Source organism: Anopheles merus, chromosome 2L, assembly GCF_017562075.2.
Source record: "Anopheles merus strain MAF chromosome 2L, AmerM5.1, whole genome shotgun sequence".
NCBI lineage: Eukaryota > Metazoa > Arthropoda > Insecta > Diptera > Culicidae > Anopheles > Anopheles merus.
In genome coordinates this window covers 43,641,774-43,656,032 of record NC_054083.1, presented here as the reverse complement: position 1 = coordinate 43,656,032, position 14,259 = coordinate 43,641,774, and the positions used below count along the sequence as shown (strand labels likewise).

The 14,259-nt window shown below is 51.5% G+C and overlaps 1 protein-coding gene across 4 annotated transcripts; it reads right to left on the bottom strand.

The window, feature by feature from the left end:
• Positions 1 to 5,151: 5,151 nt before the first annotated feature.
• LOC121592047 (large proline-rich protein BAG6) lies at positions 5,152 to 13,853 on the bottom strand. Of its 4 annotated transcripts, none has more exons than XM_041913285.1 (12): positions 13,188 to 13,853; positions 12,505 to 12,715; positions 12,067 to 12,408; positions 11,057 to 11,983; positions 10,620 to 10,956; positions 9,799 to 9,951; positions 8,671 to 9,247; positions 8,423 to 8,595; positions 8,146 to 8,327; positions 7,501 to 8,067; positions 7,011 to 7,424; positions 5,152 to 6,930 (listed from the first exon to the last, which is right to left on the bottom strand). In XM_041913285.1, exons 2-12 carry the CDS (start codon positions 12,565 to 12,567, stop codon positions 6,475 to 6,477), a joined length of 4,191 nt encoding a protein of 1,396 aa, XP_041769219.1. In that variant the 5' UTR covers positions 12,568 to 12,715; positions 13,188 to 13,853; the 3' UTR covers positions 5,152 to 6,474. The 4 variants fall into 4 exon arrangements, with proteins under 4 accessions (XP_041769219.1, XP_041769221.1, XP_041769220.1 ...); XM_041913287.1 differs by having other exon boundaries at positions 10,620 to 10,953; XM_041913286.1 differs by having other exon boundaries at positions 13,323 to 13,853.
• Between the last annotated feature and the right edge of the window lie 406 nt (positions 13,854 to 14,259).

The window sequence follows — 14,259 nt, the reverse complement described above, 5'->3', positions numbered from 1 at the left end:
GCGCCGAGCGAAACGGACCGTTTCCTTTTAAGAAACCGGTGGAAAAACAAATCACCCGCGCAATCCCGCGCCGCGGTTCCTCTCGCACAACCCGGCTCCCGTTCCACCCGACGGGGGCAGCCCACCGGAGCATCCTTGCTCTCGGCGGACTCGCTCTCACTCTCCGTCTCTCTCTAATGTTGGCCGTTTTAGCTCTTTGCCTCTCTCCTTTTCGTGTGTGTGTGTGTGTCTCTGTTACTCGTGCTAGCTCTGGCCGATGAGTTAATTGATGCTGCTGTGTGCCTACCCGCTGCTCACCGGCCACTTCCAACCGGCATTGGCACGGGTGTCGAACCGTGCTGGACGTAATTGGAAGGTTTTTTTTTTAAATTAGATGCAAGTAGAGTTTGCCTCCTAGGCGGTGTAGCAATTGATCAGATTCAGAATTCATTAAGCAGAGTTAACGTAAGCGTGTGTTATGATATTGCTGAGGCTAGTTGTACTGTAAAATGTGTCAAACACTGTTAATTATACCTTAATTAATAGTTAAGGTGTTAAATAAACCAATCTTCTTGTAGGTTAGGACTCTGCCTTTGGCATTTGTTTCATAACGTTAATCCTGAACTGATCAACATTAAAGCGGGCGTTGAAAAGTATTTGAAAATTCTCAAGAGTGTTCCAGACAGATGTCTTTGTAATATTTTCATCCAACTAGCTAATTTGGCTCGCTTACATGGTTAATTTCATACATCCCATTTACTCTGCGATGTATACTGAACTTATTGGATTCAAACCCCTATTTAAATAAGGATCTGACGACCCATGGAAAGATATAAAACCAAAACCAAACCTCTCCTGGACTTAATACTGAACCTATACCAATCCGATCGTGAACCCACATACAGGAACCGATCATGAATTCATATCAGTACTGGAATCCATGATAAACTCATACTGGTCTTGAAATATGTTCCGATTTTATTCCTTCTCTGGAGCTGTGCCTGAAGTTATTCCGGATACAGTTCCAGTCCCGGTCTACAAACCATTCCCGGTAGTAAATGTGCAACGTAGGAATTAACATAGGAAATAGCGTGGCAATTCAGCTTAGTAATTAGAGTAGGAATTTTAGTTGAATTTGTATAGTGAAAGTAATTCCAAGCCATTCCAAAACGAGCTTTTGATAAATAAAAAAATAAATTGAATCGAACAAATGTTGTCAAAGAACAAGACAATCATGTGCAACAATAATTATGTTTGACACCTTTGCCCCAGATGATTTGCAGTCCGTATAGAGCCAGGAGAAGTTGAACTCGCTCACTCTCCACTAACGTGCAAGTCCACCTTGTTGTGTTTCCTTATTTAGTAGAGGAATTCTAAACGAAATGTTCTAAGATTTAGCATTATTTTTATTGAATTTGGTAATGGTCGAGCTTTCCAACCGGAACAGGATTTCTCTTTTTTTCCCTTCAGAAAGCGATCACGCTAGTTTTTAACGCCTTAGCCATAATCCAGCATAAGAGAGGACTCCATCGACCTACATGTTTGTGTAGGTAGATGGCAATAAGGTTCAAACAAGTTTTTTGCTTAATTTGATTTGTTACTCCAGAAAAATCCTCACCATTCAAATGCTCACCTATTACGAATATTCGAGAACTCGTCCAGCTCTTAGAGGAAACCAGATTTTACTGGATTTGGTTGCCAAGAACCAAACGGTTTTGGGGTCGAGCGCGCACTGGCTCTGGCCCACTATAGAGACGTTCCTACCCCACGATCATTCGGCCAAAGCAATGATCAAGGTGTGTTCGTGTTTCTTTAATATTCCTGAACTTTTCGACCAACCAAAACAACCTGTCAAATGCATTTAAATCCAAGCCCCAAAGCCGCGCGGGAGACCTCCCACCGGGTCTCTCGAGCAGCATGGGCGCCAACAAGCAGGCGCCAACCACCATCGACCACTTGCAGAAAGCTGGCGCCTGCAGTAAACCACCCTGACGATCGTCCGAACGTTCCATGTTTGTTTTCTTTGGATCATAACCTGCAGGTCTGCAAGACACACGTAGCAAAAAAAAAAAAAAACCTCAGCATCCAGCATCAGTTCTTCTGACCGCTTTGCATGTGGATGTTTGTCTCTGCACAGTAGCCAGGACGATGATTTCATAACTTTAAGCTTGCAGTCAAATCATTCCACGCAGCCCGAACTGTCAGCCCACTCTCTCTCTTTCTCCGCCACCACCGGGAGATAGCATCAAATTAATTTTATTTATCATGCTCCAATCATGCACCCCGGTCCCGGTCCACCCTCGTTGCTCGTCACGGTAATTAATTTGCATACCGAGCGGGTTTGGCGCCTCCAACTGTGGCATCCAGCATACTCCCCGGAGGCGCCATTGCGTGCTCCCCCCGTGGAGGTCCCGTTCGTGCAAACAATTCTTGAGGGTTTCTCGCACCCAGGCTTACCAGCGCCAGCCGCGGTCCTGAACTCTGGAATGCGAGCAATGCGAGCTATGCGTGTCGTGATTTCGTTCTTAATGTTGCTGGGTGTGATTTTTATTGATTTATGCGCTTTGTGAGGGGGGGGGGGGGGAGTAAGGTTAAGGAACGGTTGAGAAATTGGGCAACAAAACGGCACTATGGGAAGCAGGGTGGCGGTGGTCTCAATGGGGACTCTGAGGTACTTCCATGACTTTGAGGTACTTTAAATCCACTCGGAACATCATCCAGTGCCATAGAAAGTACACTGAGGTACATCCAACCACCTTGGAACATCATCCAGTGCCATTGTAAGTGAGTTTGAGGTACTTTAAACTACTTTGGACACAACTGGACGATGATCCAGTAGTCTATACTAAGTACGCTGAGGTACTTCCAAGGAGGTTAACGAAGAACCTAGTGGTGGTTTAACACGAGTTGGAGGACCTAAGCAGTCACATGAATATTATCTGGTGACAGATAAAATGGGTTATGACACAGGTCTGAAGATCAGTTGGTATCTTACCGCAGGAAAGGACTAAAGCCACACCATTCCGGTGTTGTTGTGACCACTCAAACTGCTGTCGATGACTTGTTCTATACTTGTTCGACATGGTGGAACACAGGTACAACATTGGACCTACACTATGCGTACCGTGTTTTCTCAACAAGATCCCAAATATTCCAAAAAATACACCCCAAAGAATCTGTGGATCGGTGTGTGTGTGTGTTCTTCAGGCAAAATAAGCTCGTAAACCTGTCATAACAACAAGTAGAAAAAGTGCGCGACCATGGCGCCATAACCACCACAACCGAAGCAAAGGTGCCGGTTGGCTAGCTGTGTCCAAAATGTTTGTCATTCTTCGCATTTTTTGTCACCACCAGTTTCCAAATTTAATCCCGGTGCGCGTATCTCCATCCCCCACATCCATCGATTGGTGTTTAATTTTAGTTACCACCACTCCGCGCCATCCCACACCGGAAGAGTTCGGTGGAAGAGTTTGTGATTAAATGGGCTAAAAATAATGCTGCTCCTGCTGCCGCCCCTTCCTTTTTGGTGAAAAATGTGTCCCCGGCGCGGCCCGATGACACCTTGGTATTAATAAGTGGCCCGTCCTCCACCCCCTCCACGGTGGTGTACCGGTGTTCGAGCACGAAACCGGATCATTAGCAGGAGAAAAAGGTGCCGAAGGAGTGAATCACACGACGATTAGGCTAATTAATCGTGTCCAGGTGAGGGGGGAGGGGGGGGGACTAGCGGGGGATTTTTTTCTCCCCCAGATGATTGAGAGCATTATTTTTCGCCCCATTTCAAGTCAAGCATTCCACAATTTCAAGGCACGCAAAAACCGAACCCTCTTGACGGTGCCAGTCGGAGAGACCAGCACCGATCACGTCAGTCAGTGCACACACACACCCCCGCACCCGCACGCGGCAAATGCCTAAATCAAAGTTCAAGTTCTGTCATTCTACATTTTACCGGGAATCGACGGCCCGACTGGCGTGCAGCGGAGAAAAAGGCCCAACGCGGCCCAAAGACGATGGTTTCGTTGAGAAATTAACATTCCACACATTCCACGCAAAGTGAAACGCGAAAAATGGCTGAACAAACACACACGCCCCTTGGGACGGTTGCGATAGGGGAGGGGGGGGGGGGGGGTACATGGCGATCACATGATCGAGCCCGGTTGATAAGCCGCTCTCCGCGCGGAAAGCATGAATGGAAAACCATTGACCATTGCTTTCCACCCAGCACGACTGCTCCCCCCACTGTCCAAGATCCACCGCGGCGATCGGCCATGTCCACCCGTGTCTCCTTCCCAGTGTGTGTGTGTGTGTGTTTGAGTGAATTACGTCATCGTCCAGCTCGTCCACTCCTTCCGCTTTTGCTGGCATTTCGATTCGGTTGTTTGGTACCGGAGGAGCCGGGGGTTGGTCGTTCAAGTGGCTCGTGCAGGCCCATCACCCCCCTCATGCACACACTTTTAATGATTTGCGTTTGTTTTCATCGGCGTTTGTGCTGCTCGAAAAACGTCGATCGATCGAAAATAGACAGGCTGACGCCTTCGCATCAGTATTTCTGTGCCGCGTGTGCGCACCGGGATTGGGGTGTGCAAGTTAGTTGCCATTTGCTTTTCTTGGTTAGGGGTTTTCGGTTTAAAATATTGCAAAACATCCAGAAACCTTACGGAAACAATGATCTCAAAACATTCCTTTTTCTGCTGTATCTCGTCCGCAAAGTTTGCCGTTATCATAAAATCTTGTCCGTCTCGTTTGGTGCGGTTTCTTGTTTTTGCCGTGACCGTGAATGCTTGTGTAACTTGTGTTGGTTTTGGAGGTTGATTTTCTGTTTTTCGATGATCATGCTTTGTGACATAGGTCCTTTTCCAATGATTCTACGCTTCCATCCGTCCCCATTGCAGCCGTTCGTTTAAATTTTCAAGACTCCACTCCTTCACTATTTATGTCTCTGTCGCCAACTGTAATACACAAAAAATGATAAAAATAAATCAAAATTATTTGGCCACTTACCTACATCCTAAGATTCCAGAATGCATCTCAATTGAGATGCCTGACTGAGACTGCACAGCACACTTCGATGATTCCAGGTGGCATCATTATCATCGGTCGTCTTTCAACGTCGCACACATACAGCAAAACTGTCATCATTGCTGATTCTCCCCCGTCGTCAGACGCTATCAGTTTGCGCTATCTTTTCCTCTAGGCTTTATTTATTTATTATAACTTCCTATTAGATTTTGAGTAGGTTATAAAGTGTATGTTTCTTCTGTTTTTTTTTTGTTGTTATCCAATTCCAATTCTTTCCCCTCCCAAACCGTTTCACACCGTAACTTCCGTTGCTGCACGGAACCCTAGCAGAAAGAAGAAAAAAAATTAAACACACCCTACACTTTGCACACGCGGTCCGTGGGGGCGAGGGGGGGGGGAGTACAAGTACAAAACACTAAACACAAACAAACGAACAGAAAAAAAACAGAAAACGGCAAGCTGAAACCACAGCGGACAAAACGGAAGGTGAACAAACAAACAAAAAATTGAATGAGACAAAAAGAAGCTGTTGTTGTTAGCTGTGTAATGCAAGGAACAAAGAATGCGTTTCCCCGCTGGGGGAAAGGCCAGTTGTATTAGTAGAGTGAAAACGATCCCCCTCCCTATCTCTACCTCAGCTTCTTACAAGGAGTCGTTGAATGCTAGGCTGGCTGTTTTGCGAATTTACATTCCTAAATGTGTGTGTGTATGTGTGCGGGGGAGGGTTGGCATAAAATCACATAATTAACTCTGGTTGGTGGTGATGATGGTGGGCTGGAGTGGGCTGATTTCTTCTCTTCGGGTATCAATTCTATTTTCCTTTATCCCATCCCTTCCCTTATCGCAAAACTGTACAAAGATTGTTTTTTTTTTTTATGATGAAAACGAACGATGGAACGATGCAATCTTCCTGCGGCGACTGCGGCCGAATGGTCGGGTGAGCGCTTTCCACTGACTGCACCCACCACCACACCATCTTGCTTAAAGCTGTTCGCGGCGGTCCGGGCCCGGTTCGCTTCTCGTGTCCCTTGTGTCTTTTAAATCCTACACATTACATCCCACCACAATCGCTGCCTCTTCTTTCTTCTTCTTCTAATCTGAATCCATTTTTTGTTAGCTAAATAAGTTCCGTATTAGTACGCGTGCGGGAGGAGTAGTGGTGCACTACGTTCGTAACGGAGCAGCCCGCGTCACACAAACACCTGCTTTTTGTTTCGCGTTTAGTAGCAACCGTCCTTCGTCCAAAGCATGCTGTTCTTTAAATTATGGACTGCTAAGAACTACAAAACCTTCGCGCGTACAGCCGTTGGCGCACAACAAATAAGCCCCCCACCACTAGGGCGTCGAAAAAGCCGTAACTAAATTAAATTCAAATAAAACATATTGATGTCCCATCACTTCCAGCCGCCATCCATTCTTTGCCTCGCTCTACGTTGACACGTGTTCCAGTCGGTGTGTGTATGTGTGTGTGTATTACTACTTTTCAAAGTACTTGGAACAGTTGGGGAACCGCATGGCATCGTAGTCGGTGTCCTTCGCCAGCCGGTCGCGTATGCTCGCCTTCATCGCTTCGCAGTACGACATCTGCAGGGCGCCATCGTTGGCAATGTTGTTGGCCAGCTCGTCCAGTGTGCGGAACCGGGTGGGTGCGGTGTTGCTCCCACCACCACCAGTAGCAACACCGGCAGCACTAGTGCTGGCACCGACGGTAGCGCTGCCACCGGATGCGCCCGAGGATGTTGCTGCTGCGGCGGCGGTGCTGGCACCGATCACCGCATTGGAAGGAGCGATTCCCGTGCCCAGGAAGGCGCGCCGCACGCCGTCCGATATCAGCGAATGCACGTCGCTTGCCGGCTTCGTTTCGGACAGCAGCTTTCGGCGCTTTGAAGACAGCCCCGAAATGTATGCGTCGGAAAACGGAGCCTGAGGACTCTGAGGGAAAGGGGAAAAAAGGATAATAAGTCGTGGAGAGAGAGAGAGAGTGAGACAAACACACAAACAAACACCCTTACCTGTCGCCGCTGTCTGCCCAGATCGCGCGTAATGATCGGCAACCAGTTGGACGGGAAGTGGCGATGCCAGGATTCGGCATCGTACTCGACGGTCGGCAGCTCCTCATCGTCGCCGGGCGGCCGGGGCGGCGGTACGGGCCGATTGGCGAAATCTAGATCCGTTCCTGTCAGCGAGCACGTCACGATCGGCACTTCCTGTGCTGGTGTTTCCGCCGGTTGTGGCGTTCGGTCGCCATGGCCAGCCAGTTCGCCGTCGTTACCCGCCGCTGGGCCAGCGTCCGGCGAACTGCTGGTCGGCACCGTGTCGGCGGGATCGACGCTCATGGCCGGCGGTTCGATGGAGATCGATATTTCGGCAATATCCGACACCAGCTCCGGCGTGGACATGGTTTCCGCCTCATCGACATCCATGGGCTGTAACATTTACACCACAATTTCGTCAGTTAAAAGCGATATTTGTATAATCCACCTACTACGCTTAAACACTTACACTAGCTTCCCGCTGGCCGCTGGAGGTGCCAGTGCTGGAAGACATGCTAGACGACGAAAGGCTTTCGGAACCATCGGCTGTGGTTGCTGTGCCTGGTGCTGCTGCTGTTGCTGCTGCTGCTGCTGCTGCTCCCGTTGCTGCGGCCGATTCTGGCGCCGGCTGTCGGATGACTAGAAACTGCTGAATGTCAAACATGTCGTGCCGGGCGGCGGCGGCAAAGTTGTTCTCCAGCGTGGGCCTAATCAGCAGCCGCACCAGCCGCTCCGGTTCCGGCACGTTGTGCAGGCGAAGCGCAAACGCGACCAGCGTCGAGACGGCCATCAGCGACCGTTCCCGACCCACCCCACGGATCAGTATCATGAACGAGCGGCGCAGGAACGTGAGCAGCAGGCGCATCAACCGCACCCCAAACTGGGACGAGCTGTCCTCGCGCACCAGATTGATGAACGACGGGAACGTGCTGCGCATCAGGTTGGCCAGCGAGGCACGCGTATCGAACTCGGGGCTTTCGATATCCACCACCGGCACCAGCATGGGCATCACGTTGTTGATGATTCTTTCACCTGCCTGGAAACACGAGAAACATAAGTGTAAATCACCCAGCAAGGGGACCATAAGCCTGGATTGGTTGCACGGTTGGCTTACCTCACGCACAGTTTGCTCGTCTACTTCACGGTCGGGCGTAAACAGCGCTCGGTTCACGTACGAACGGAGCGGTTCCCGTATGCGGTTCAGTGTGTTCGGGTTCGGTACAAGATTCTGCAGATCGCCCATGGTCAGTTGCGTACCGAACATGTTCACCCGGGTCGCTGCAGCTGCCGTACGGACTGTTTGTGTTGTGAAGGGGAGAGAGAGAGAGTGAAACAAATCAAATGTATGTCTTTGCGGCCATTGGGTAATAGCGTAATAAACGGGCAAGTACCATCATCCTGCATCGGAACAGTGTCCGATCCTCCTTCGGTGGACGGGGGCGCCGCGTTCGGTGTGTTTGCCGTCGTCTCGCCGGAACCGGTACGGTTCGGTGTACCCTCGCTCGAACGATCCCCGTTCGATCCGGTATTGTCACGAATGTGGTGACTGTTGCACGGCAAAAACCTGCACGTGAAGAAGAAAATGAAGGAAAAGGGTTAATTTTGCAGTATGGTTTAACGGATAGGATGCCGATCTTACCGATCGAAAGTGTTCAGTATGCTGGCCGCCATCGGTCGCAGGTTGCGAATTTGTCCGGCACCGCCCAGATGGGACGGCGGAATGCTGTGCACGTGCGGGCGGGAGGTAGATCGCGTCTGCGTGGACGTCGTCGGCAGCGTCACGGTGGCGAAGCGTGGATACACGTGGACCACATTCTCACCTCCACCGCCCGGCCCACCGCGACCGTTGCCGCCGGTGGCCGTCGATGCGTTGGTTGTGCCGCCGGCCGTGCTGCTGCTGCTGCCCGTATTTGTGGTTTGTGCCGTCGTGGAGGTGGCGGCGGCGGCGGCCGCACCGGCCGTACTACCACCCCGACTGCCCGCGTTGTTTGTGGGAGGCGGAGCCGTAGCTGCACCGCTGCCAGTGTTACCACCGGCACCACCACCACCGGCCGTATTGATCTGCACGTGTATGTCGGTGTGAATGGGGGCAGCATTGACGACCGCCTGTATGAGACGCGCCATCTGGATCTGGGCGTTCTGGGTCGCGTTGTTCGGAGTTCCGGCTGCAGCATTGTTCGGCGTTCCGCCCGCACTATTGTTGTTGTTTGTGCCCGCTGTAATCAAGCACAGAGGAAGATATAACAAACGTCAAATTAGTGCAAAATAGTAGAGCGAAAACCAGTGGAAGGGGTTTTAATTATTTCACACAACTCTTCCCATACAAAACTATTTCCCGCAAATGCCTTTGCAATTGCAAACCACACCAAATCAAGGGCTGAATACCCCAAAAAGGGATACACACAGGCAGGCGGTAAAGCATTGAGGGGACCAATCAATAAACTTCAATTAACACACATTAACCCTCACGCACCCACTCACACACTCAATCCCACGTTAAAATATCCAACCACCTGGGTAAAAATAAACGTTGAAAATGGGCTTGAGGAGGGCGAGAGGGGAAAACGCATGCCACACAAGAAGCGTTTTTTAATTTGTACTTTGTTCAAAACACCTTTTTCCCTGGTAGATGGTATGTTTGTGTGTTGGTGAAAGTTGCAAAATAATTACGACCCCCGCCACCGCCACACACCTTCGCCCACTTCGCGCAGCAACACGTGGTGTTAGAACAAAAACGTAATAAACAAACAAAAAAACGACAACATACAGTTAGTAGTAGTAGCTGTGGCCGTCGGTCGATTGCGGGTGTTGCTGCCGGCCGTTGCAGATGGCGGTTGCAGGCGACCATCGGCAGAGGCCGTCCGTGGTGCCCTTGGGTGCAGCAGCTCCCGCATAATGATGACCGGATTGTCGCGCCAACCTAGAACGGAGCAAGCACACAAAAGTGTTGATGTGGGAGGGTGTGTGGATGTGGGTGAGTGTCATTGTGTGGGTAAGGGGTGAATGTGAAAGAGAGGATGAGACATACATTTGGGTTAGTGTTTTTTTTTTTGTCGTAGGGACCCCAAAGCGGTTGTTATCGATCCATCCAGGATCCATTCGAGATCCTACCCAAGATGTTGTTAAAACGGGGGAAAGTAGAAAGAGCATATTTTATGCACATGAGGATAGATAGATGAGGAAGATCCAACGTTTAACACGTTTCTGTACAGCGCTTAAGCAATGGTTAGTTACAAAATTGAAGGAGCAATTGCAATAATACACGGGTTAGTGGTGCCACTGGAATAAAACGCACTCCAATTAAACCCATAACACACACACACACACCAATCAACCGAGTAGTGGTAGTAACCGGGAGTAAAGCCCCAAAAACCAACAAGGGGGGGGGGGGGAAATTCTAACCTGCGACCGGTACTGGTTGCGCCTGGAGAACATGCTCTAGCCGCCGGACGCTGTTGAGATCGTACAGCGGGATGAACACGGAGGTGACCATATTGTCGCTACCTCGCACACCTCCGTCACCACTACCACCACCACCACCAACACCACCACCAACGGCTGCCATTGGTGGTCTACTTTGGGACTGACCTAGGTTCGGTGGCCGCGGCTGAGCCGCGGTGTTGTTTGCCGCCGCCGCTGCCGCTCCGTTGGGCGCGGTCGTCGACGGTGCGGCTGTGGTGCCGCCACCGGATGGGGCCGACGACGGCGGGCGCATCGTGTTGTTCGCCGTCGCAGTGGCTCCAGCCGCCGCACCGGGAGCCGTTCCACCGCCGGCCGCAGCGAAGAAGGTCGGCTGCGCTGTGATGCCCAGGTTGATCAGCTGCGCGTGTATATTGTTGTTGCCCACTTCCGGGTTGTTGTTGTTATTGTTGTTGTTATTCACGTTGATGTGATTGCGCAGCAAGTTGGCCAGATTGATGTTCTGCTGTGTGTGTGTGTGTGTGTGGGAACGAAGAGCAAAAGAAAAAAAAAAGAGGATAATTAAACAACGGTGACACGGTGAAATGCTTTCTTTTGCCGCTTACCGGCATGGCGGCCATCCCGGAGCTGACGTACGCGTTCTGCTCGACCAGTATCGGCCGGCAGCAGAGGTGGCGCGGCGTGGTCATCTGCAGGTCCAGCATCAGGTCGCTGATCGCGTGCTGGGCGTGCGAGATGTAGTGCATCGCTTCCGACACGCGATCGAACACGCGCTGCGCGTTCTCCCGCCCGACCGTGTCCGACTCCTCGAACGCGGGATCTTCCTGCAGGATGTCGTAGTACTGCTGCAGGAACGGTTCCATGCGCCGCTGGACCGAGCGCATCTGCTGCACCACCTCGCCGAGCGTCTGCGTGCTCGTCGTCTGCGCGTTCAGCCCCGACCGGGCCTGGCGCCGGCTCTCGGCACTCGTTTCCGACGAGCTGGAGGACGAGGACGAGCTGCTGCTCGAACTGCCGCCGCCACCGCCACCGCTGCTGATGCTGCTGATGCTACTGCTGCTGCTACCGCCGCCGCCGCCGCCGCCACCGCCACCGGACGAGCTCGTGCCCGAACCTTCGTGGGCGGGCGTGGCCGTGGCGCTCGTGTTCGGTGGCGTCAGCACGGCAAAGTCGGGCACGGTGCCGAACACCTGCACCGAGCCGTTCAGCCCGTCCGGCTGCTGGACCGTCACGTTCGACATGCCGTTCTGGCGCAGGGCCGCACTGACCGCGCCCTGGAACGCGTTCACGAAGCTCTGCACCTGGTTGTGCGGGATGTCCACGTCGCCGACCGCCGAGATGCCCACCTCGAACACGGTCGACTCCATCGTCTGCTGCGACAGGTAGTCCATCGCGCTGTAGTTCAGCCCGCGGGCCGGATTCTCCAGATAGCTCAGTATGCTGTCCGCACAGTCGAGCATGTGGCGGGCGACGGTGATGCGATTGTTGCACAGCGTCGACGACGAACCGACCGACGGGATCTGGGTAACGTTCTGCGTGAAGGAAGAGGAAGGTAGAAACAGTGAACATTTTCACAACTGTAGGGGGCTTATTTTTTCCTCACTAGATTACTTACCGTCGAGGTCATGTTCAGTGGAATCGACGTCATCGAACCGAAGTACATTGTGTTCAGCTCGTCCAGGCTGGGAAAGATGGTGCGGGAGGCGTTGTCGCTGCTTCGCGAGCGGCGCGAAGCACGCGCACCCTCATCCCGGCCGCCCGACTCCGACGTGCTCAGGCTGGTGCCGCGGGCCGACGGGGGCGGACGCTGCACCAGATGCACCACCTTGCCGTTTAGATCGTAGTTCTTCAGCGGCACATCGTCGGACAGTACGCGCCCGCAGTAGATGAGCCGCTGCAGCTCCACCGACACGCTGATCTTGTCCGCGATCTGTTCCTTAAACTGACGCACGGAGATCTAGAAGGCGATGAAAAGGGGGAGGCGAAACGCTAGGTATGAGCCCAGTTTAGAGAGGAGCAACTGTCGCTCTGTTTTCCCACATATTCCCCTTACCTCTTCGTCGACCGTAAAGTCATGATTCTGTGAGTCGAGGGTTTTCACCTTTAAATTTATCATTTTGATAGCTTTTTTTTCTGCGTGGCGTTGATGGAACCGTTCCCTCTAAAACTCCAGCCCTGGCCGAGTCGAGCACAGATGACGACGATCACACGATTTCTCACCCTTCCTCTCTCTTTCTGTATTAATGTCGCGTTTTCTTCGTACCCTGCAGAGAAATGAGGAGAGTGAAAGTTCTGATGAAATGTTGACAACACGTTAGCTAATGATGCTTTTTCTCGAGCAATTTCCCATCGGCTTTCTGTCACCAACGCCACCAATAATGCCCCCGGGAGGAAGGACAGAGCCTACTGTTCGCTTCCCTTTTCGGGACAAAAAATTGGATGACGCGCACCAGTGCAAAAGCTCCAGCACATTTGCTCCATCCTCCCAGTCACACACGGTCAACGGTGAGATCCGGTTGGGGTCGTAAATACGTCAAATGCGCACTGCTGCTGCTGCTGGTGTGTTATGACGATGCCAGCATAGGAAGGGTCCAATGGCTGGTACGTGAGTGTGCGCTTCCTTCTCCCCGCCGTGACCTTTGATTTCCGACCGGAGTGCAGACCGAAGCGGACGCAAATTGCTCATCTAAAAAAGCTTAGAATCATCCGCCCGTCCACCGTGCAACATTTACGTACCCCTTTTGCTTTTGACACCTGAACGCCACCCGCACACACCAGCGCACCTTTCCAACACTTTTGTATGCGTCAACCTTGTTTTTTTTCTTCTTCTGCTCTCCTACGGCAGCTGTACGGGCACCCTCAGCCCCTTACCTCACCACACTCCGACAAAGTTGCTCGAGGAAAACACGGCTATCCGGGGCGACAGAGAGTAACAAGCCTGGCTAGCATATGGGAACACACGGCACTACGGCACTGCTTGGCCCGTGCAATACAAGCGACCAATATCGATCACGGCGAAGACGGCGACGACGGCGGCGGCGACACCAAAAACACACACATTCCACGGTGGGCGCTCCCTCCCGTGTGAGTGTGTTGTGTGCGAGCAATTGTTTCCGGCGACGTAGACGATGAAAACGTACGTGTAGGTTTTTCCCCGCAGCAGCCTACGTGGTCGCGCGTACCGGGCCGTTTCACTGGACAAAAACACTGTGCGTGCAGGGACGCGCGGCACTGAGCTGGAGCCGTATGCGGGACGCGCAAAATAACACCGAATTCACCAAATATTAGCTCGTCGAGAATATTCCCCGAAATACATTCGCACCGTCTCGGTTCGCGTTTTTCTTCGGTACGTCGTTGCTTGACAGGCGAGGGCCCCTCTTCTTGCTCTTCTTGTTTCGCATTTGACAGCAGCGCGCTGTGTCACCAGGGGTGCGCAATCTCGGGATGACAGGTTTGAAAGTCGTTCGTTTTGAAGGATGAATTTGGCCGTGTTTTTAGCTGTGGGTGAATTATGGAATGAAATATCAAAGAAAAAGGTTAATTATAATTAATGAGAGCATTTAAATCCTTGCAAAGTAGTTTTAAAGTTGTTAAAATGTAGAAATTATAGTATGCAGCATTCAACTATGCACTATAGTCAGTGGCTGGTGAGCTGTTATAAGGTTCTGCGATTCAAAATGTGAGCAACGGACTTTTGAGCTGTTAGTAAGTTGTGCTGCGGAATGTGTTCAGCATAACTTTTTGTTAAATGAAAACATTTGTATGATGCGTATTACTCACTTCGAGTCAAACAAATGTAGAGTTTGGA